This window comes from Doryrhamphus excisus, linkage group LG2, assembly GCF_037039965.1.
Source record: "Doryrhamphus excisus strain RoL-2023G ecotype Guam linkage group LG2, RoL_Dexc_Guam_v1.1, whole genome shotgun sequence".
Classification (NCBI taxonomy): domain Eukaryota; kingdom Metazoa; phylum Chordata; class Actinopteri; order Syngnathiformes; family Syngnathidae; genus Doryrhamphus; species Doryrhamphus excisus.
The window spans coordinates 2,651,243-2,676,602 of NC_136358.1; the positions used below are offsets into that span (position 1 = coordinate 2,651,243).

At 42.3% G+C, this 25,360-nt stretch overlaps 1 protein-coding gene across 17 annotated transcripts in view; it reads left to right on the top strand.

The window, feature by feature from the left end:
* Window positions 1–25,360, top strand: part of nrxn2b (neurexin 2b) — a 371,144-nt gene that overhangs the window by 197,257 nt on the left and 148,527 nt on the right. For 13 of the 17 annotated variants that reach the window (XM_078795285.1, XM_078795326.1, XM_078795309.1 and 10 more), the window contains 6 exons: window positions 8–34; window positions 10,992–11,111; window positions 11,585–11,966; window positions 12,488–12,678; window positions 19,855–20,028; window positions 22,134–22,253. In XM_078795285.1, the coding sequence (XP_078651411.1) occupies window positions 8–34; window positions 10,992–11,111; window positions 11,585–11,966; window positions 12,488–12,678; window positions 19,855–20,028; window positions 22,134–22,253 (1,014 nt within the window). Of the gene's footprint in view, window positions 1–7; window positions 35–73; window positions 931–10,991; window positions 11,112–11,584; window positions 11,967–12,487; window positions 12,679–19,854; window positions 20,029–22,133; window positions 22,254–25,360 lie in introns of those variants that run through there. The other 4 variants (XM_078795296.1, XM_078795322.1, XM_078795323.1 and 1 more) reach the window with 2 other exon arrangements.

Sequence of the window (25,360 nt, forward strand, 5' to 3'; positions counted from 1 at the left end):
CCGCCAGATTGTATCAGGATAGACTGTAGCCTCAGTAAGTGGTTCTATCCATTCTTCTGACTCAAATGTATCTCATCTCATCGCAATGCGGTGCAGTGGCCCTTTTCTGCTCCCCCTCGACCTCATTATCACTGACACTGCTCGTTATGCTTGTCTCTTCTTTTTCTGCAAACTTATCAGCTGCATATGTTTTTTTTTCTCTCTAACTTTTTTTAGTCGTTCCTTTTTTTCCGAGTTTTCTCACTTCAATTTAATTATTTTTTTTTTCCATCACATTCTGCTGCTTTAAATTATACCATCCCCCATTGTATCAGAAAAGGGCAACTTGACACTACATTGAAAGACTGTTTGTCCTCATCCAGCAGCACATACAGAACTCTGCAAAAAAAGAAGAGAATAATTACTAAGTGTTTCATTTATGTCACATTTGCACAACGGGGCCTTGCAGGTAAGTGGCAGCAGGCCAGGTCAGTGACTAAAGTGGAGAAAATCAGACATTTTCTACCATGTTTGTTTGACTAACTTAAGAAGTAGGAATGCTTTCTTACTTGTTTTGCCAACCTTTGCAGTGAGGCGATGTGAACACATATCGAAAGGTGGATTCACACTTGGCCAATGGCTATTGAATGTGTCTAGAATGTGAACGAATGCCTGGAATACGATCACTTTTTGCAAGTTGATAATGATAACTGACATTTTTTTGTTGAAATAAAATACACAGGCTGAAAATAACACAAAATCCATGCACACCTGTGACTGATTACATTTGGTTTACATACAGTAGATGTAGTGGTAACCACGGTATGAATCTCAGCTGATGCAGTACTCTTTTGTCCACTAGAGGTCACACAATGACTTGTTGTAGCTTTCTAGCTGTCAGGATGTTCTTGAACCTGCAGAGGCTTCAGAGCATTTGTGGACAAAAGTCAGGTATGTTGGTATGTTTGTAATCTTGTGCAAAATTCATAGAAATGTCCTGTGGTTAATGAATTTGGACATTCTATTCAGTCCTACTGTGATGTCACAGACCTGCTCTCTCTCACAGTCTGATCTGAGCAGTCTTTCATGCATCATATAAGGAAAATATCTCCAAAGATGTTAAAGACCATGTGCAAGAAGTGGCATCCTTTGCAGGGCTAGTACAAAATAATATTTTTTAATGATATACAGTTTTATTTCACTACCTCCTCCAGTGTCAGGTCAGGGCATGATACTATCTGTTTGGAACGTGGCCTCTTGAGCAGCCAACATCAGGTTCTTTCGCGCTAGGACCAGAGTAGCTATGGTGTGACATATGGTAAGTGTGTGGTGCACTCGCTGCACGTATGCTAGTGTCGCGGCCTTTGGCTTGTAAAAGCTGCAAAGCGAATTGTATGCATAGGGAACATATGAAAACTGTCCAGGCATTGTTACTGTCGACTATGTAACATGTTAGACAATGATGAAATTTGATGTTCCTATGCTGGTTCACTAAAGTATTCAATGCCCTCTGTCTTGGAATCGTTCACGTAAAAGGACGTGTTTGTTTATGATTCATATGGTCAGTGTGGCTGTGTGTAGAAGTGTGCACTATTAGATTGTTGTCCAAGTCCCATAAATGAAGCACACTGTGTCTTTTGACTGTTCCTGTTAGCTGAGATAGCCATGCACACTTAAGGCATCTTTGGTATTTCGGGTGTCGTGTTCCTCCTTTGTACCTGTTAAAATATCCAACACGATGCATGTATCCGTCATTCACTGCATTGTGTGCACAGCAGCAGCCCTCAATGCGAAATTGCTGTGTCTTTTTGCATTGAGAGTTTGGTCCAATCTAATTTGTAGTGACGGCGGAATTTGTAGTGGCTGCTTTTGCATCAATATTTATTTTCTTATTCTCAAGCGCTTGTACTGTCTACCCCTGCACGGCTAGATAGAAGATGCTTTTATTCATATGATCAGAGCATCCCTACTGCATCCCTACTGGCTTGTATGAGGGTTTTTGTTGTCATGGTGTTACTGGATCTTCTGCTTCACTGCTTCATTGATATTTGTGGACCAGCCAGGACAGGTAAAGCATTTACCATGGTATTGTTGGGAGTGAATTACATTTCCCAACTGTAGGGGGAGCGCTGGAGCAAAAACTAATGATCCGTATTTCTGCTTCAAATGAAAAGTGCCAAATAGTCAGTGATGGATGTAGTTGTCCTGACTACACCAACATCCTACAGAGTTTGTGAAGTTTGAGCAGTGTCAGACGAACGCTGGAATATAATTTATTTTGAAGATACTCGAATTGGGTTTTGATTTGTAAAGGCAATTTAACGCTCCGATGGAGGCAAGCCATTTTTTATTTAATGCTCATTTGATCTTCCACCACTGCAGGCCACATGCGATGAAGGCAGCCGATAATATTCAGCTTGCATAATAACTGTGCACCAACACATCGTGTATGTGTGTGTATGTACATAGATAGATATATGTACTGTATATATTAATTTTGATAAACTCTAGGATTTATTTGCCGTTCTAGATGATTTAGTCAATAAGGTATTTACATCATTGCAGAGACCTATGGATGCAGTCCTCCAGGCTCATGTAACTCATGTCATACACAATATTCATTATTTTAAGACACCATGACTTTCTTTTCCGATGTTATTGTTGCAGGTTTGTGTTTTAAAATGTAATTATTACTTGTATGCGATAATACTTTCACCAAGTACAATCTGACCTTTCTGTACTAATTACTTTGCTATAATAAGCATTATCTAGAAGCCTTTACCTTCCATAGAAGCCATGTCTGATTCCGATGCAAATAAAAGTGAAGGCATTGGTTGTTGTGTCCCTGGGCAAGACACCTCACCCACTTTGCCTGCAGTGCTGCCCACACTGGTGTATGAATGCAAATGAATGTTGGTGGTGGTCAGAGGGGCCGTAGGCGCGAGTTGGCAGGCGTTTCCGTCAGACTACCCCAGGGCCGCTGTGGCTCCAGATGTAGATTACCACCACCAGTGTGTGAGACTAAGGAGTGATTACTAATGGGTTGATTTCATTGTGAAGCACCATAAACCTGAATCCATTATTTTTATTATTAAGTTGTCTAACGACAAAATATACAAGCGAAAAGGGCAGGACGTTCATCATCTTGCACTGAGTTGGTGCAAGATGAGTTAGTGATGGCAACTTAACCTCAATGCTTCAAAAAACACTAATCTGACAGATTGAAAGTACAAAGATTGTCTTCTTCTCTTTTGGAATTTGTAGTTCCACACCATTTGGTTTGGTTAAAATAAACTCTGGTGCATTTGCTTTGCTAGTACAGTCAAGTATGAACCCAGTCCTCTGTACCTTGGTGCATACCAAACGGGGGCGTATTATATTTGGGTCAGTACGGTAAAAGCTGAGACAATTTCATGCATGATGCCATCCCGTGCTGTTTTCCGGGTGCTCCTACAGCTGCATGGCATTGCAGGTAGCTTGATCTGATTACAACAAATCTAACGAGGGAGTGGGCAGCAGCCGGGAGCTGTCAAAGCACATCCTGCCTTGCCGGGCTGACAGCGACCCTGCGGGACAAGATGGCGACACAAGGAAATCATAAATCTGCTTTAAGGGATGGTGAGTTGGGACATGTAGCGTCAGATAGGATGGGAAGATGGAGCGTGCAGATGGCGCAGGCACGTTTTTTGCACGTGTTTGATGCTCCAGGGGGAGCTGTAACATTCCAGAAGCAGGATTAATTTCTCGCTTCCCCCGGAATCAATCTGCCACTCCAGCAGTGTCTTCTCGTTTCAAGTGTGTCTTCCTGCCGACGCCATATGCACATGAGCGGCAGTTATTTGGCGCCCGATGCTAAATCAAAACCAACAGTTAGTGTGCCCTCCTACAAATTATTGTGTGTCAGCATCACACACATTTGTCCTCAGCCAAAGCGGTGTCGACACACTTATGGATGCACACACTCAGGCCTCAGCGAGCATATCTATATAATTGGCGTGGGGTGGGCAGAGTGTCAAGCGTGGAGAATTGTAGCTGAAGGCCTGTTAGAATATGTTTGCTTACTACTTCTCACTTCAGCCCCCCTCCTGTGTTCTTTACGTATTTCACCGGCAAGTGTTTTCAAGCTCTGGCTTCTCTTTGGACTATTGCTAGCCAAAGGCTGGGCTGCATTGTATTTGTATTATACCGAGTAGACACGTATCTATGGGTGCGTATACTTACTGTCTCTCACTTGTGCATGCCTTCATGCCATATGGAATGTACTGTAAAAAAATCTGATGAAGAATACATGTACCTTTACACACCTTAGCTTTCCTATCAAGGTAAATGTTTTCATTGGCTAAAATAATGGGTTAGGTTAACCGTATATGGGTATAAAAGATACATGAGAAGTCAAAAGTACCAAAGTCGAGTAACTGGGGGTACAAGCCCCTTTTATTTCCATCTATTTACACAGAGTCGTTTTTAGATGTCTTAGGTACACACACACACACACACACACAGTGTACAATGTTTCATTAGACTTGCAGCAATGTGCCTGCACTCTTTCCGAGATGGGTAAAATGTGATATCTTAAGATAGGAGCCAAATGGCATTATCGTCAAGAAGATAAGGCCTTGTAGCTGTGTGAGGAAAGTGAAGCTTGTTTTTTTTTTTTGCCAAGACAACACTGCATTAACTTGTGTGGCCTTACGTAACGTTTGCAGCAATCTTCCTTTGCTCAGACTGGAAGATAGGAAAATAATAAAACACATGTAAGACATCCTCATGGGTCACTTGGCTGCACTCTCAGTCCTCTTAAAGCTGAATGTGCACATCAGTAAAAAGTCATTTCCACTCTGGGTGTGTGTGTGTGTGTGTGTGTGTGCGTGCGCGCAAGAGCCGTTTGGTAAACGATGCTGCAATGTTGCCTGCATGCTGAGGGACTCACCAATCATCCAATCCAGCCTGACTAAAATGTACTAAGATTTTGACTGTGAGATTCAGCTGTTTTTAAACCACCCCAAATCTGAGAGTCAATGAAGGCAGTTAACAGTTTTACTGCCCATGAATCATAAAATTCTTCCTCCCAGGTTTTAGAAAAAAGGCAACATTTGCATAGTGCAGCTTCAATAAATTCAACTCAAGCCGACCAGGTGTTTGCCTGGAAGGAGAATCATTTATTTCCAATTGTTTTCATTTTTATGTGCGTGTTTGTTTGGTCGCTGTCCATAGCAACAAAGTTTTTAACACCGGTGCATTATAGATAAGCGATATTGACATCAGCTATATGTAGCAGGAAGTTATTCATGGAAGTGATGCTTCCTGCAATGAACAATATGCATACAAATACAGCACATTTCAATCATATTAGCTTGCACACTTGGCTGCATGTCAAACTGCATGCTCTGTTTGAAGTAGATATGTGACCAAGTAGACGGGGAGCTGTGCACAATGCCATTCAGTTATCTTTCAATGTGTAACAAAAAAAGTAACTTATTGTTCAATGTGGCTGTGATCATACATACGTAGTCCCGCATTCAGCATGACTAGCACACATAGCATAATATGGCGTTGGTGGTGGTCTTTTGCCACCCATCTACCCGGTATAATCAAGAGTGAAGGTTGCAAGGAGGAAACAGCCATTAACCTCCCTTCTTGTGTGTGTGTTGCATATCACTGTCTGCCTGTCCAATTTGAATATTCCCTAACTGTACTACAGTGCCTGCCGTGCTCAGGCCTCTGCTCGGAGGATCCTGTTTAATATGCTGGGGGGAGGCCTGTGTGATACCATGCAGAACCTTCCCATCTGCTCCAAGTGTTGAGGTAGGGATGATACAAAGGACATTGCACCTTGATGCTGAGTCTCCCAAGACCTGGTAGACCAGGAAGTAAGGAGAGGAACTCAACAGTCCACACAACACACACAATTTAAAGTTGTTTTAGGTGAGCGTATGTCTGCAGGCCAATTCATTTAGCATTAAATCACATCACAGGAATGAAATCATTATTATTCAACAGGATTCTGTGATGTTTAAAGAGAATAAAGCAGGCAAGAGTGCTTTATTTATTAATTGCTTGGAGATGACGCCCACAACCAGTGTGTTTCTTGACATTTCAGGGATGTGGAATCGGGCATGTGCATTTGGGATGATGAGATGGAGGCGAGCGTTCAGCCGTTAGATGCGAAGAAGAGTCATGCTGTGAGGCGGCACTCATTCAGAGATGTTGTTCAAAGGCACAGACACCTGGGACTTTGTGTGTGTGCGTGTGTGTGTGGTGGTAAGACGGTATTTAAGTCTGTTTGGAGGCAGACGCTTGCTGTGCAGCAGTCATTTAATGAAGGTGTTGAAGGAAGAACTTGCTGCTGAAGTGACAGATGTTTGGATGTGCGTGTGCATGTATGTGTGAGGGTAGGGCTCGTTCCTCTTCATCACATACAAACTAATGGCATGCTCACAATTGACCATCCGTGCAGTGCTGGATTCCGTCTCCTGGTCCATGGTGTATTCACCATAGATTTTTTTTATACATTTAATTATAACATTGATTTACTTGTAATTCCCATATATTGTGGAACATACACAAAAAAGTTGGAGAAATATTACAACATATGAATGAATTATAAGGACTTTTCAGCCACCCTGTACATCCATCCATTCTGCGTCTTCCGCTTACCCAGGGTCGGATTGTGGGTGCAGCAGCCTAAGCAGAGAAGCTCAGACTTTTCTCTCCCCAGCTACTTTGTCCAGCTCCTCCCATGGGTATTTCCAGGGCAGTTGAGAGACATTGTTTCTCCATTGTGTCCTGGGTCTTCCCCGAAGCCTCTTAAGTATATAGGTATAGGTATTCTTACCAGATCATCTCCAGATCATTACCTCATCTGGCTCCTCTCCCAGAAGACAGTTCTTCTCACATCTCCAAGGAAGAGCCAGTCATTCCCATGGAGGAAACTCATTGCATCAATTTCTGTCCACGTCCTTCCGGTCACTACTCAAAGCCCACCACTAAATTGAGGGCTTGACCTTTCAATTCAGCTCCGTCTTCACCACGAGGGATAGATGCAGAGTCCGCATCACCGTTGACGCCACACAAATCCGCATGTCGATGTTGTGAGCCATCCTTCCCTCAGTTGTGAACAAGACTCCCAACGTACTTCAACTCCTTCATTTGGGGCGGGATCTCATCAACCTGGAGATGACGCTACATCCAGTGTTAACTTTGCCTGGAAGGTTTGTCCATTAATAAATCCATAAACAAAATCAGTATCAAAGGGCACACCTGGCGGAGCCCAGCTCTCACTGGTAATGAGTCAGAATCAGGCGGTCCGATACACCATATTTCCTGAGTAACACCCACAGGATTCCAAGAGGAACAGAAGGGAAGGGAACAAAGCTTAGGTGCTTTGACAAGCCATAATGTTATGTAACTTTACATTTGTAAGTACCATATTGTATGACTATGAGTGGTCCTTAATGTCACAAACTATACTGAAAATGTGATTAAATATTTAGTAACTTTTACAAGCATACTATAGGGTTCTTCTTATGATTTTTTCTTTTTTTTAACATTAGTACTAATTTAGACATTTTGGAACATAACCCCTGCCGTGGCCCATCTCTTCCAATCATATTATCAGAAGGGAAGCGGACTGTGCCCGACCGCGATGCAGAGCACTCAAACATTTGTGGAGTGTGCGTGTGTGAGTGAGGTGTGAAGTGCACCCAAGCTTGATATGATTACACATCCAAAGAGAGACCATGCCAGGTATCAGAGAGGTAGGGCTACTACTACTACTACTTGAGGTTGTACACCATGAACACAATTTAGACAAAAAGCACTGAGAGACAATTTCATAAAGTGTGACTTCTGACACCATATACTGTACATATACTCTACACTCCAACACCATATTTTATTCCAATCCCTCCTGTGCCAACACTTTAGTCTTTATAATGTCCAAAAATAGCTAAATAAATTATGAAAATGGCACAAAGACAATATTAGCTAACACACACACACAGTGAAAGCCCCGGTGGTTCAATTAAGTGCAGCAGTGTGTTGGCACTGCCGGAACCTTGGTGCTGTGTGGGAGATGCATACGCAATGTCCTCTCTGCTCTCTCCTGCAAGGTCTGAACAGCAGAATAAACTCTTACTGTGAGAGGGGAAAACAAGTTTTTTTTTTTTTTCCTATTTTAGTTCATACCCAGCAGCAAGCTCCCCAATCCCTTTTATAATACAATAAAACAGTAACATTTCTGATTTTTATAGCCTGGATTTCACCCTAGTAAAGATGCAAAAAACAACACATGAGGAATGGAAGTGCATATGTGGGAATACTGCTTTTCTCCTTCAGGCACACAGTAGAAAAAGTGATGGGGATGCCATATGGCTGCCTGATTATGACAGATTTGGACTTTTTGGGATGTTATTGCTACAAAGATCTGTTGGTGAGATGGTGATGGTAGAGATAAATAAATAGCTGCATGTGCATGTTTCGCCACTTTGATTGCATCATGTGTCTTACTGTGAAAGAATAGCAGGAGATGACTTGTTGTCCTCTTGTACCATGTTTAACGGACATGCTCTGATTCTAGTTGCGACATTTACAAAACGCAAAGGATGAGGAGATGCATGGGAGGGCGCTACCTTTCGAATGTGTACAATCTGACCTCTTCCTGCGGCAATGTTGCAAGCCACACTCCTTGCTACACACACTCACATGTATTAGTTACATTTGTTGTCAGCTAACAATAGCGATTTGGCAAAGTTAAAGCTGCTAGTGTTAAATATCTTTGCATGTACAGTTGTCCCTCGTTTATGGTGGGGGAATACTGGCGCCCCCAAATATGATCAAACGTCCACCACGTGATTTGGATGAAACCAAAGGGGTGTGTGCCGCTGGACCGTAGCCTTCAGGTTAATTATCAGGTAAAAAATGTAAGGCGCTAACTTCTCAGCAAGCATTATAAGTGCTGATGAGTTCATTGTAAACAGTACGGCACGACTTAAGCTTATGCTGAGTAGCAACAATTTTAAAGGGCATGCAGAGGTAGATAAAGCTGCCATCTTGTGAAGTTTATAAAAACTCTCCAAGATCAGGAGGTTGCCAACAGTCACAGCTGTTAATGCTAATGTTTTTTTAACCACTACTAATTAGAGACCCCTGTAATTTGCTTTTGTAGACCACTTTATGATGCTCTGCGGTTCATTGAATACATTCATTTAATTAATTGGAGTTAATTTGACTATTTCCAATTGCACTTTCTTTTCAACACTGTTGGCAGCCTGCATTGGAAAAGCTATTTTAACAAAGATGACGACCAGGCTTTAATTTTTTGCTCCAGTCTGCAAGAATTTTGCCTGCTTGTGTTCTCTGTAAGCACATTTGAATCCCAGAGCTTGAGGTCAGAAGCCCCAATTGTCCCATTGACTCTTGCAATCATATATTTCTTGCTAGGGGAGGGAGGGGAATAGGAGGCTTTAGTGAATATTCCACACCAGTGCTTTTAAAATCGAGAAATTACCCGTTAATTGGGTAAACCGGAAGCGTGCAAAACATGATGACCCCATGTTTAAGTAAACTAGTATGATCTATTGCTTTTGTTTGACGCAAAAGCATGATTGTATTCTAACCTGTCTTGTTAGCTCAGTAACATTAAAACGGTCCGTCCCTGTGAGTGAGCATCGACCTTTTGACTGGGCGCCACTCCCCGCAGTCACCCAGTGCTCCCTACACACTGTCTGCATATGCTTCAGCGATCCTGACAAATGTCCTGTTTCAACCGCCGCCCACTCATCCTGTCACCGCCATGTGTGACCATGTGACTCATGGCTGGCCCTACGACTCCACGCACCAGCTGCCCGCATGCCAGGAAGTGCCCGTGGCCTCTCTGGTGTTGTGTGTCATTGTTGTTTGGGCCGCCATGTTGGCGGGCTGTAATCATTCCTCTCCGACTGGCTCACGTCTGATTCTGGCATTTTTATTTGCATAACAGGCGAGCAAAGCTTACTGGCTTTCCAGCGTGCCCACTGTGACATGAAGGTGATTGTTAATGACAACAGGGACGTTCAATGAGCCACACAATGCAATGCAATTTGTTCTTCATTGAAAACATCTGTGTATGCACATGTGTGTGTTATGGAAAAATTACCTGTCACTTCTCCATTGGTTCGTGTGAAATGTCGGCCATTGCAAACTGATGGTCCTTTCCTTAATCATTCTCTTTTGATTAAAGTTCAGACATATTTATGAATATTTTATACAGGAGAAAGCAAACTGATGTATCGGATGGCATCAGTCAAAGTTGTTTATGAGATGAGAACAAAGATGGTGGGGATGGATGGCAGCCTGTCAGTATGTCAAAGCCCCAAAGCATTGCCTTTACTCTTTTATGGTGGATGGATGCAGTCGGTGAAGGACCCCTGGGGTGGGGGGCCTGCCATGGATGCATGAGGATGGGCCTGCTTCCTGAAGTGGGTCACCATAAGAATAACATGGGAGTCGGTGTGAATTATAGTATGCCTGTTGGTATTGGCTTTGGCAGTCCGGTCACCATATTCTCCATATTCTTGCCCCTTCTTCAATGTGGTCTATTAAAATGGGTCACTACGCTTGTCTACTTGGCTTTGAGTTCAGTTCTGTCTTTGGGGTTTCCTGGCAAAAAGAGACCATCTGGTGCTAGTTTGGGAACTTCAATCGAATTGGCAAAAATAAGACGTGTTGTTTAAAATGTAAATATTGTTTAGATCAGTTTATTTGAAACAAATTGCATACTTTGACAAACTCAAAAAAGAAGTAGGAGGAAGTAGAGCTTATTTGGTTTTATAGTAGAGCCGGTAGTACGTCATATATTTTATGTCAGGAAAACCCTTGGTGTGAACGTGTTTGGATTTTCTCCACTTTTTGTGTCACAGACTGTGCGTGGAAATTGTGTTGAAGGAGCGTGGAAATTCACACACACATACACACAGAAACGGGTGCACAACTTCCCTACAGTGCTGTGATTTCACTCCCTTGCTTGTCCACAGGCAAAGGACCCGAGACACTGTTTGCAGGTCAGAAGCTGAACGATAACGAGTGGCACACGGTGAAGGTAGTGCGTAGAGGCAAGAGCCTGCAGCTGTCTGTGGATAACGTCACAGTGGAAGGTGAGTTAGCACTATTCATGTTAACGAATGCAGTGAAAGCTCCTAACAAAAACACCAAGGAGGAAGGTGGAAGGTTGAAAGCAGAGGATAAGGTGTGAGCTTAGCATGAGCACAGCATGTCCCAGAGCCACGGATCACCTTGCCATGTCCTCCCTGGTGTATAATTGTGGAAAAAGAAAAAAAAAAGACCATCCAGGAACTTTTAATGACCATTTTGGAGCCAAATGCAAAATAAATGGCACACACAGTAGTAGTCGCTGCATTATGTCATTGTTAATTTCCTTCACGGCAGATGAACTTGTGCAATAAAATGAAACTCTCAAGATAAACTTGCAACCCTGATGGAATGGATATAATGATTGTAACAGAGCATGAATATTTCCCTGGACACCTTCCATTGCCTAAAGCAGAGCAGTGCAACATCATTATTTGTCGAAATGAGTGATGTTTATCAGCGTCTCCCATTATTCCAGGCCAAATGACTGGTGCCCACACACGTCTAGAGTTCCACAACATCGAGACGGGCATCATGACGGAGCGCCGCTTCATCGCTGTGGTGCCCTCTAACTTCATTGGCCACCTACAGGGCCTCGCCTTCAACGGGGTCCCCTACCTGGACCAGTGCAAGAATGGCGACATCTCCTACTGCGAGCTCAATGCCCGCTTTGGCATGCGCCATATCATTGCTGATCCGGTGACATTCCGGACCAAAGGCAGCTACCTCGCACTGGCCACGCTGCAGGCTTATGCCTCCATGCACCTCTTCTTCCAGTTTAAGACCACCACGCCCGATGGCCTGATGCTCTTCAACTCTGGAGATGGGAGCGACTTCATTGTTGTGGAACTGGTCAAAGGGTGAGCATCACATCGGTTCTTTACGGATTGGAGGGGAAACACACAAAGTAGATACTGAAGACGCCGTTTCCAATTGCACAATAAAAGAGGCTTTTGCTTGTGTTTCTCCCTTTCTCTTCCTCTCTAGCAGAAACACAAAGAGCTAAGGAATTTGTGCCGCTGTTCTGAATGCAACAGCCCAAATTTCCTCTGCCAAAATATGTCTGCAAGAAAGCCCAGCCACTGGATATGAATTGTGCTTTTGGCAAGACAGAGTAGAGAGTAGTAAATGAAGATTTAGGCTGTGTCTCCTCGTACCTCCCAATGTGCAGGTGTTTTACACTTTAAATAAAACAGCAAAAAATGGGTGACACAGAAAATATGGAGCTATTAGGCATTGAGAGTGAAGTGTCATCTATCTTTGAGCACCTCCAGACAAACCAGTGCGGCATGAAGGAGTAACGAGGACAGAAGCTGAATTATATTTGGAGCACTTAACACACACACATCATCTTTGTCATTGTTCCCACTTCCCTCCCCAGGTACGTCCACTACGTCTTTGACCTTGGCAATGGCCCATCGTTGATGAAGGGCAACTCTGACAAGCCGCTCAACGACAATCAGTGGCACAACGTGGTGGTGTCCCGGGACGCTAACAATGTACATACGCTCAAGATCGACTCACGCACCGTGACTCAGCACTCCAATGGAGCCCGCAACCTGGACCTCAAAGGTAACGTCTCCCAAAGTAGAGCAGAAAAAAATCTGCATCAGAAGATATGTCTCTTTAGCACAATTAAACACAGGTGATCATTTGGCAGAGGCTATTATTTCTGATATGTGAAATCTCTCATTTTATATGCAGAACAAGTTATTTTTTTTTAATAAAACTTTGGAGTGCATGCATTAAAAAATTAAACATACTGTAACTCTCTTTGACCACATGGTTTATTAAGAAGTATATTGCACAATGCAGCAGCAACAGAACCAATGTAGTAATAGTGGTAAAAAGCATACTGCTCAGCCAGAAATAAAAGTGTTGATGAGGTCATTCTAAACAACATGCAGGGGTAAATAAAGCTGTTGGATCTTTACCGCTCATGATACATTAAGGCACTGCCATCTTGCGGAGTCAATAAAAAAACCCAAGATCCACCGAAGAAACTGATGCGGTGTTACCATGACAACAGTAGCCTTCCTAGTACAAGCCACAGTATACAATCTTTATTTCGATGTTCTACTTTCACACGACCGCATATAGTCATGCCTTGAACCAATAACTCCAAAGACCCAAGGATGTCATCATGTTCATTCCTCACGTCATTTAGATTGTGCTCTTTCAAAGATAATGTGCCGTTGTACTGCCACGTCATGTGTAACAGAAAAAACACAAGGCAGCACGAGGAATCCTTTTGACAAAACATCAACACACATTCCAGTAATTTCCCCCTCCGTCTTACATCTCTGTAAACACACCACACACATGCACAGATGTGTTCTCCTCTGACTGTGCGGCATATCCACACACACACACACACACACTTACAACGGTCTGGGAATCAGACCCATAGTACAAATAACAACAATAAGCAATTCCCACAATTTCTCTGGTGTGCGCTTGTACCTGTGTACCAAATACAAGAGCACAAAACAAGTTTTATCTTGCTCGCAGAAAGATTTTTTCTTGTTTTGTGTGTGTGAGTGCTCCCTGTTCTCAGTCTCATTGTTGTTTGGATGAGCAAAATAAAAAGAAGTGTTGATATATCAATTTGTCAGCATAAGAGGCTAAGGGAGACAGCAATGACAGCTATGGATTGATATTGGCGTGTATGCTGAATTCTGAGTGTGGACATAGAAGTGATGACAATTGCCTGTTTTTTGCCACAGTCTGTTCAGAATGTCATGGATGAGATTAAAAATTTTTTAAAGCTAAATGCTTAAAAAAAAACAGATTAAGTAAACAGTTTATTATCATTTTGCACAGCCACTTGGAGCCTCACACATTTCCTGTTCTTTACAAAATGTACTAGGAACTCTCTTCTTTTGTAGCGGAGGTATTTGTTTTACACACAGCTCAAACATGAGTGTTAAATGGAATTTCTGAAATGAGAAAATGAGGAAATTCTTAATACTGTATATATTAGCAATGAGCGAGTACCGTTATTGGTATCTGTTCACCCATCTAAATTATCTTCATATAATAAATATTATATTAATTGAGAAAATTAGTTAATTTGTTTTTAGTAGTATTTTCCATTTTTAAGACTGTATCCTTTCCTTTCTTTTTATAGTTCCTTGTTTTTACCAACTTCTGCAGGAACTCAATATTTGCGTCAAGCCCAAGGTGGAGAAGCAAGCTTTGCATGATGTTTTTTAGGCAAAGTGGAATGCCCGGATCTATATAATTTCCTTTTTAACACAGCTTCAATTTCACCTGGTGGAGTATCGGGAATGGCAACAGAGGCGGAGATTTTGCAATGAAGCCCCGCCAAAGGACACCCTGAGAACATTTTCATGATAATAACCAAACAAATCACACAAAGTGTAACTGGATTACTGCCTCACGTCAGATGGAATGAATGTCTCAACTCCAGCCTCTTGTAATCGGAGCCTTTGCGGGTAGGGAGGGGATACAATGCACAAAAACCTTTCTCACTGCTGACACCATTTCATCCTCGCTGCTGTCACTGTAATCACCTTCCTTTTTGTTCCTTCCTGGTATTAACGATTTCAGTCAATGACCATTCCTACCTGCTGAGATTAAGCTATTCTTTTGACCATCTTAGAAATGTCATTTATGTCATATGATTATGCTGTGCAACAGCTGACTTCGGGCGAGATGCGGGGTACATCCTGGAATGGTCGCCAGGGGAAAACATGCAAACACAGAGATTCGAACCCAGGTCTTCCCGATCTCCTCACTTTGTGGCCAATATGCTAACAACTCCACAACTGTGCAGCTCACAACAATATCTCCAATAAATACAATTATTTTCTGCCTTTGTTGATGGTAGAGAAATTTTGATGGACTGGCACTATCTCTAGCCATGACTCGTGCTCGCCAAAGGCTGAGCTGCACTGTATTTCTTTACAGAGTAAACACATACCTGTGGGCAGTTATACTTCTTGTCCATCACTTAATGTGTACGACATGGGAAATTGGTCCGCCTTGGTATCATATTGAATGTTGCGTACCGAAAAATCCAATTACAAATGCATGCACTCTTGTACCCTTTTACTTCACCTCTGTCAGCTGGTCAACAAATGCTTTAACCGTTCTTTACTTGTATTACATCAAAAGGCAATTACACTTCCTAGCTCTATGGGGAACACAGGAGCAAGTGATCTGTTGAAAATACTTTTTTTTGTTTTTTTTTTTTTTTCCTTGCAAGAAAGAGAATCTTGAAGGCTTGAAGACAAGGTTACCGAACAAACGAGTCAAGATGAATACAAAGTGAATAAAGCTTCAGGGCTGTAACTTTGGGTGCAGTAGCTGGCTAAATATGTACTGTATGTATGTTATTTTAAATTCAAAGTAATAAAACCATTAAATTAAAAAGCATCCGAAATATGAAGCCCATTTTTCCTTTTATCACCTCATGCCTCATGATGCAATCAATCACTGCTGTCAGGAGAAACATCATTATTTAGCAATAGAAATCCCCAGATGCCCAAAGGCAAGCAAGGCTGGTGCGCTCCTGCTCGACAAACACAACTTCAAAGTGATCAATAGTTGTTAGAACTCATCTAATTTCCAGTCTCTATTTTCGGCTGTAAAGTGTGCATGTTAAAGATGTGATTCCAATTAGTTGTGCAAACACTGCGGAATGCAAAAGCAGTGCTTAATGCAGAACCTTTGTCATGTCATCACAGCCTCGTGTCACGTTGTTTTGTACAGCTGGCTGATCTGCCAAGGATATAATTGTCCATTTTGGATTCAAGGCAATGCATTGCAAAGATGAAACCAGCTTATGTACAGTAAGTGTTCTTGTAAAGCAACCATCCAAACCTAACAGCTTGTACACTTAAGTTTTCCACTGTTGATGTGAAAGGGTCAGAAGAGTAGATCACATGAGGCATTTAATAGTCTGTGTTAGCTCAGGAAATGGTAGAGGTAGTGGGGTGGGGTGTGATTAAAGCAGCCATTTGTGCATTCAGGACTTATTTTCATTATTGAACTTCAATCCCGATGCTATCTGAGCATGTGTACGGAGGTGGGGAAACAGACTACAATAACATCACTTCACCTGAGAGCCAATTACAGGCCTTGGGTTCTGTCTAAAGGTCAGCTCCTGTCTGTCCCGGTTATTGAAAACGTCTGCCTTGACTGCATTGCAGAAATTTCACCCATTTGATTGCATTTAGTACTAAAAGTAATGCATTGTAATTAGTAGAAAACTGACTGTTTTAACCTATTCTTACTTGTAATAAAAATGGACCTGAAGGTCACATTTTGAACACCCCTGCCCTCATTGAAATCAAGGAAATCAGAATACATAGAAATAAGGCAAATGATGCTGTAATATGTTCCATGGGCTGCACAGTGAATGAGTGGCCACACAGTCAGAGGATCGGGAAGACCTGGGTTCGATTCTCCGCTTGGCCATCTCTGTGTGGAGTTTGCATGTTCTCCTGGTACTCTGGTTTCCTCCCACATTCCAAAAACATGCTAGGTTAATTGGCGACTCCAAATTGTCCATAGGTATGAATGTGAGTGTGAATGGTTGTTTGTCTTTATGTGCAGTCCAGTACAGCATGTACCCCTGGACTCTCGCCTCTCACCCAACGTCAGCTGGGATAGGCTCCAGAATACCCCTGTGACCCTAATGAGGACAACTGGTATAGAAAATGGCTGGATTGATGGAATATGTTCCATTGTTCAATTAAGTAATTCAACATCAGAAGCTCCGTTTAGATCTACAAAATGGACTCCACCTCTTGAAACAAACGGGTTCAATGCCTCCGAAAACTCTTGATTGACTCGTGCAAATGTGTCAGGGGCCTGTTTCATTCCATACTCCCTCCGCTGGCCCCTGAGAGGTCATTACAGTAACCATGGCAATGCAGAGGTGTTCGGTCTCCGGCAATGTCTGCACAGCTATAATTGCTGGTGTCTTTTGGATCGCTTGCCGTTGCACTTCTGCTGCACAAGCATTCATCATCACAGCTCGGACAGCAGAGTCAGGCCAGGACAACCCGGGAAAGTGGTTACTCATCATTGTAACACACAGGAAACTTATTGGAGAGCAAAAAGTTAGATCAGTAGCACAATCATAATCAGACTCTGCCAACAGCCAGTGATGAAAGACACTTAAGTTGAATGTCATGGCAAGATTATATCATTCAAAAGTAAATGTGATCAGTTGATCAACTTGAGTTTGAGTTTTCAACATGCCTGAAGAGGCCTGCACGAGTAGTTAGCATGTTGGAATACCTGGGTTTGAATCTCCACTTGTGTGGAGTTTGCATGTTCTCCCCATGTGTGGGTTTTCTCTGGGTACTCCGGTTTCCTACCACATTCCAAAAACATGCTAAGTTAATTGACGTCTCTAAATTGTCCATAGGTATGAATGTGAGTGTGAATGTTTTTTCTTTCTTTATGTCCCCTGCTATTGGCCAATGATTAGTCCAGGGTGTACCCCGCCTTTCCTCCGAAGTCACAGGGATAGGCTCTAGCTTCCGCAACCCTGATGAGGATAAGCGGTATAAAAAAATGGATGGATGGAACATGCCTGAAAAGGAGTAGGAAGAAGCAGAGTATATTTAATCATACAGTCTACTCTACTCTAAACTTGTTTGTTCCCTTGCTATGTTTAGCAGGGGACCATTTTCAAATAGGAGTAGAGAAATAGTTGAAGCATTGATACAAATGATTTAAAAAGATACATGACAAACATTGTATAATTAACCAAACTTATTAAATTGAATCATTGATAAATTAGAAGGTGTCCTGACCATATTTTTGGTTGAGTACAATTTGTGAGTATCTAGTGCTTTACACAGTGAACAAAACGTGCCTTGGGGGTGTACTCCCAACAAAGAAAGCCCTTGCTTTCATTAAAAAGAAAAACACACCCTCACCTGGATTGTTTTATGCATCGCGCAGCCCGATAGCTCTTAATGACGAAGCAGTCAGAATCTTGAAGGCACGCTTTTTGTTCTTTAGAGATGAACTCTATAAAGATAATATCATGTTTGCTAAATGGTTGTCCCAGCTGCAGAGTTCAGTGCGTCACTCAGTCAGACAGCTAATGAATTCATTACATTGATTGTAAGGCCCAGGGAGCCCCTCCAGCAGGGAAAACATGGAGTGTCTAGTCCTCATTAATTCTGGAGAGAAGTCGGCAAACATCATTGACTTATTCCATTACACAAAGTCCACGTACAAATGACCTCTTGGCTCATTGCGTCTCATAGGCTGTAAGTTGAAAGTTTGCCTCATGAGTCAGTACGACAGCATTTGAGGCACTTTCCCGAAGGCCACAACGGAAGACATTTCTAAGGCATACCACATTTATATTCATGCAATTTATTTGAAGTTCCACCAAAATATCATCCTGCTCAGGAAATGCTGCCTGTGTTCATTTTTCCCCTCTCAAGAGGTGCACAGTGTAAATCTCCCAAAGCGTGAAATGTCATTTTCAATGATATAGTCGGATGTGCTACAATCACCTCACGTCAAGCGTAAAGCTTTTCTCTCAGGATCGGGAAACCATCGGATCATGTTCTCAACACCTCTGCCACGACAAGCATTTTGTCACGTGGATGTCTCCCGGGAAACGCTTTCCACGACTCCTTGTGTCTCGTGGTGACAGCCATGTTTTCAGCCTGCACTATTATGTGCAATATTGTACGGAATCTCACAAAAAGCACACTGAAATTAGTAGGAAACTGTTTTCTCAATTAATAAGTCGTCAATTCAGCTAACCACAGAGTTCTTCACAGTCGCTAGGGCTGTGGTCTAAGAAAGCAAATTACCATCAAGGTCTGTAATTAGTGCCAGATCAAAACACATTGGCATTAACAACCGTGGAGGTAGACAATGGAGTATTTGTGAAAGCAATAAGATGGCATAACTCTCATGGATTTCAAGTATCATGAGTGGTCAACATCCAGCAGCTTGATCTAGCATTTTAGGGGTGTCACAAAAGAGAGAAGTATTACAATAATACATCAATTAATTAATCACACGATAAATGAACTCAGGGGGGGTTAAAGCGAGGCCATCAACACAAATGATCCATATGCCGAATTTATTCAAATGAGTGTTAAAATGTCATTCTTGCGAAACCAATATCTTGCATCATGTCGTCTTGTGACACCCCCTTCCTCCTTCGCAAATGATGGTCTTACTAGACCAGGGGTCGGCAACCTTTACTATGAAAAGAGCCATTTTACCCAATGCCCACTGAAGAAAAATAGCCTGGAGCCGCAAAACATATAGTATGTTTAAAACAACATTGGAGGGAATTTGGGGGTATCAAAGTAGTTCAGATAAGAAAAGACGAGTTGGAGTACTCTTGCTAGTTTTGGAGATAAACTTACATAAATGTATGTGTAAACTACTGTAAACGTAAAAACAAGTTCCCATGCCGCTGTTTTTAAATTATCTCGAATTTATTTTTTAGATTTGTAGGTAAGTATTACTTGTTTTTCTTCATGTACTGAACTGGATAGCAGTCAGAACTCACTCAGGATGCATTCATGGTCTCAGACAAAGTTGGATTTTTTAAAACTCATTACAAAAGACGTGCATTTTCCCCACTCGGGTGTTAAAAATATTCAAGCATCGCAAAGGGAGCCACAATAAAGAGGCTGAAGAGCCACGTGCGGCTCTGGAGCCGCAGGTTGCTGACCCCTGTACTAGACTAAGTTCATGTTGCTATAATTGTATTATTGTGTTTTGCAGGAGAGCTGTACATCGGTGGCGTGATAAAGAACATGTACAGTAATCTGCCCAAGCTGATTGCGTCCCGGGATGGGTACCAGGGCTGTCTAGCCTCTGTGGACCTGAACGGGAGACTCCCTGACCTGATTGCAGATGCCCTCCACAGGGTGGGCCAGGTGGACCGAGGATGCGACGGTGAGTCTTTTAAATCACAAATTTAAAATAACGAAAGAAGCGAAATCATAGCCTGGTACTACGGAACACTTGTGTAGCTGTTATTCACTGATACACACCAGTGGCCACGCCCGTGCTCTCACAGCCCCTGGGCAGCCTTTGCAGTCTAAGCTCCCGTCATGTGTAAATCCTCTCTATTGCGCTATAAAACCTGCATGAGTGAAGAATCTCTCAGTGTAGCTAATCTCAGCCATGCCCCCGCCTTCCTCGCCATTTGCCTCATTAATCTTACATTTCCTGTGTGTTTACCTCACATATACTTTCTCCGCCGCAGTCTCCAGCCACATGCGCCCCCAGAGTTGGCCCAGTTAATCCTGGATATATCACTGGATTTTGGCAATAGCCCCCCACCCCTCTTTCCTTCCTTCCTCCCACACACTCTCCCCTTTACCCCTCCGCCACATCCCACTGGCGTACTGAGCGTCGAAGAGCACAGGCTTGATTTCCCCAGGGGCCACACTGGCTGACTCAATGAGGCACTGATCCAGCGTTTTTTTTTCCCCCTCATGCCACCTCCACCAAACCCTCCTGGAACATTGCTACTTCTGCCAGCCAGACTCATTACCTGCCTACAGTTATACACCACATTTACTTGACTTCAAACACAGTTTAAAACGGCATTAAGCCATCACACTTACTCCCACCAGCACCCAAGTTCTGCTGATGCTAATATTAGCTAATGATTGGATGTGCCAGAGAGCTGAGTGGTTCTGCTTCAACCAACTCGGCCTTGACAGTCCTTTGGTCAGAAGCTCCTGGACTGGCGCAGGCCTTTACGCTCTCACTGGAGCAGTCAAAAGTATTTGTGGTGTCTCTTCGGTGTCTCGTCTCTATGTGCTTGCCAAGCAGCCTCACTCTGAGGTGTTTGCTTGTCCAGCTCTGGCCACAGAGTTTGATCTCCTTGTTTAGATTTTAGTTGTGTGATAAAACTCGGACTTTACCACTGTTTGCTAACGACTTTGTCCTGTTTTGACCTTGTCTGTCTATCTATGATTAAGGCAGCCATATTGTCTGTCCATGCTCATTTTTAATGAACATTTGGAAGATGATATGTCACGCTTGGCTGAAGAATGTTGATTGTTTTCAGGCATCTGATCAATAGTCAAAGAGCTCTCCACTATTAAATAGGACAAAATGCTTAATTACCGCTGGTTAGGGAAGCTTTTCCTAAGGCACCAAGTAATTAGCCAGCTTTAACAGAAACAAAATACACAAGGAAATAATGTTGACTTTATGTTGCACGAGGACATCACCATCAGCCTTCATTGTGACAGGCAACATTCACCGAGACTTTGGTCAGCAAAATAGATAGACTTCCTTTATTGCCATTGCACAATAACACAGCAGTGAAATTGCCAACAAAATTTTAAATAAATACAATTTATAAAATATATAATTGTATAAATACAATAAATAAATAAATACAAACCAAACAAAAAGTGGTATATGGTCACAGGGAGTCATCGCAAAACAAAGGCTGCTCTTTAATACAGTTGAAAAGTCAGCATTTCAAGAAATGCTGCAAACGAGAGACATTAAGAATTGCCTGTCTATTTGGTTCATAAAATTTCTCGCTTAGGTTATAAAGCCAAAACAGAAAAATAACAATATAGTCGTATTATTTATTGGTATTTTATGTTTAAGTGGTAATCGCCAACCCATCATTGGTTTATTATAGTTGATAGAGGTCTATCGGGTGTAGTGTAGCTAAAAAATCTTGCCTTGGGTAATACAATTAATGATATTTTAACAGCTAGTCTGAAATTAAACAGAATTTTAAATGATACTAAATAAAAGCTCAACATAAGCATCTGAGTTAATATCCTGCTGCAGAAGTATTCTTGGAGGCCAACTGTAGGTTTTGTTGCCAGGGCAACTAAGCAGGGAACATGCAGCATTCCAGAAAAATGCAAAGATTTCCCACTTGTAAAAGTGCATTGGAAGGTCGCCCCATCTGTTAGCCATGTTTGTTTGTTTTCTGTTGACTGTATTTCTTATAAGCTAGTTCTACCGCCCAGTAGGCTAGAATGATCTATTCCCATTAACATGAAGCTTGTGTCTCTTAGGACCCAGTACCACCTGTACGGAGGACTCCTGCTACCATCAAGGGGTGTGTCTCCAACAGTGGGAGGGCTTCACCTGTGACTGCACCATGACGTCCTACGGAGGCTCTTTCTGCAGTGACCGTAAGTCCCAAAGTTGTGTCCGAGTGAATGGTGCAAGACTGGCTTCCTTTTAAAATTTAAATTAGCCTTCTTGTTAGAATTCTGCATTTAAACATGCTTAACTTAGACAGGTTAACAGGCCGAAAGTAAGATGTTGCATTGTACCACCTACTTCAGTCTATGTTGTTAGTGCTACACATGATGAGTTGTAGCAGTAACAGGCTCCCGCCACTCACGGACGAGTCCACCTAGGAGAGCATCTCATCACTGACTGTCTTTCCAGAGATAGGACAGCCTTATGATGGAGAGGATGTAGTATCAGGGCTAGAGTCCAGTTGTTGCCTGAGGGGATAGCTGTGTGGAAGTGTGTGATTTGTATGAGTGTTAGTGTTAGATCAAAAAAAATATATATCAAAAACTGGCTGAGGGCAGCAGAGGAAAAAGCTTGAAATATCATTTTCCAAGAAATATCAATTGTTTTAAACATTTATATCAATGACCATTCTTTGATTTGATCAAAGTCACGAACCACAGCAAAACCAACTGGGTTGCTCCCTTTGTTGCTGGTGGTTTAAGTCCTTTTGTCTGCGCTATTTCACCTCCTGCCTGGACAGTGTTCACTCTGCGGTTACACCTGCACAGAGAAAAAATGACTTTGACTGCAGGTGTACCTAATGAAATGACTGGTAATTGTATGTGATCATGTCAAAGAATGCTCAATATGGACAAGAGAAGATTGTGCATGCGTTGTTTTACATTCTGTGACAGCACATACTGTATTTTCCTTCCCCATGGAATGATTACATCTTCTTGACGGAGTATTTCTTCGGCATTTCTGCCAGCTTGTATCTCTCAGCATGAGTTTTTCATCCACTTGATCGGCAACGTGGCCTCGGTTAATCCGACGCTTTGTTCTTTTTCTTCCCTGGACCTTTCTTCTTCACTAACTCGGCAAATATTCGTCCGTTTCTCTTTGGCGTCAGCTGACTCATGACAAATTGTGTCTGAGTTGGCCACCTCTCTGAGACATCTCTGGAAAACCAAGGTAGGACTTTACTGAATATGCACCTGTATAAATCTGTCGGTTCTGCATTGTCTTTTGTCTTCGTAAAGGCGGGCTGTAGTGGCACGGTGTCAGCAGTATTTTTTTTTAGCGCTTCACTTCTTAAGTTTAACATTTTTTTCTGACTTGTCTTTTATGAGAAACACTTTATTTGCTGTTGAGTTTCCTCCCTCAGATCATATTATTTGTGTCTTACTGCAGGCAAATACAGCAGGTCTGCTTTGCTTTATGACTTAATAAACACCGGAGGTTGCACACGCCTCTGTAACAGAAGCAGAGAAGTAGGGCTGCCAAAATAAATCACAGAACCTCCTCGACATGTTGGCACGCTCATTGCCCAAGTAACAAATCTTGACGAGGCCCTTACCCACACTGTTTCCACAAAGTTGTATGCAAACACGGAATGTCTAACATCTATGAATCAACTATGAACACTTTTGAGTGTCAGTCCCAGTCACACAGTACCAGTGTCAAAAGCAAAGATGAGTTTCTTTTGATAAATTTGCCACTTCAGACAAATGCGTAAGTGCAATTTCCCCACTGTTGTGTTTTTTTTTTTTGTTTGTTTTTTTCCACTTCAGCAGAGAGGTGCTCAACATTATTGACACTATAGCTGATGATTTATGAAGGCCAGTTGCAGTTGGGGGGGGTGTTGTGCAGTGACATTCTTCAGAGTGATGGTTCATGTGACGTGTGTCACACACATGGACAGAAATAAATCCAGACGTGCGGCGGTTTTGAAAAGTGATCTCCATTACTGCAACACACAGCACATCAGCGACTATTACAGCAGCATGTGAGGACAAAGGTTACACATTGTCTACTGAATGGTACAGGACCCCTGTTCCGGGTCTAGAGGCAATTCTCAAATGCCACAGAGTAATGCCCTCCTTTTATTAATTGAATTTATACTGTGGCACGTTGGCATACGGGTCTCTCAACCAACAAGCAAAAAAAAAAAAATAGCTTTGAACTGTGAGTGAAAATTTGTGTTACAAGTTTTTAGTTACCGGCATGCATAGCCAAGGACAGCTATGTGATGACTTTTGTCAATGTGACAAAGGCGGAAGTGAGCAAGTGCACACATAGCGCTCAATGAGATTGCAGTAAAGGCTTACAAAGAGAGTTTATTAGTGTCACTATTCGTATTTATTCGTGATTCATTAGCTTTTGTGCTTGAACTGCTATGTTTGTCAGAGATGACAGAATAAAATTGTTGAAAGACTTGCGGTGTCATACTTCCACACACACATTACTGGAAGATGCACAGCCAAGAAACATGCAACACAATGAACAATATTAATTCTGAGGGCTTCATGGTTCAAAGAGGTGTGTCGCAATGACGTGCCTATTAGCTAGCTCATATTAATTTGGTTTCTTGTGTTATAATGCACAGAAAAGAGAAAGAAATATCTGTTCATGTTTCACATAAGCTTTGTGAATGATGGGTATATTACAAAAAAAGGGTGTTTCCCCTTTAAGACCCAAAGGGTGCCAGTGGAATTGGGCTGATCTTATGTATTGAGCAGTAAATATAGAATACAGTAACAGGTAAGCTTCTTGTTTCATATGAGAGGCCTATTTTGTGCTTCTAAAAAACAGGAAGGCTGCTTTCTGAAAAAGGTGAGCATATGTTTCTGCTTCTTAAGTGGATCAGATTGTGTATTTAATGTGTCCTTCCTGTAGAAACTCTTTTATATTGTCTTCTTCAACACTACAATATATTTGCTATCACATTTCATGCACACACAGTTTTTGGAACAACAAATTAGGAAAAAAAATGATGTTGAGCATCTTGCATTTGCACACACACACGAGAACATTTGTTATTCAGTCACAGCCTGCAGTGATTGACTGGTCTATTTGTCTCTGTGTAGCGCATAAGTGGGCCACTTGGTGTTGTGCCTTATTCATCTGGAAGCGACTCAGACGGAGATGGTGTGCTGTTGCTCAGCTTTGTTTCTGTCTCACATTCTCATGCGAACGGGAGAGGGAGGAGAGGGAGATGCTGGGCCCTAAGGGGAAGGCGAGAGGGTGTGTATGTGTGTGTGTGTGTGTGTGTGTG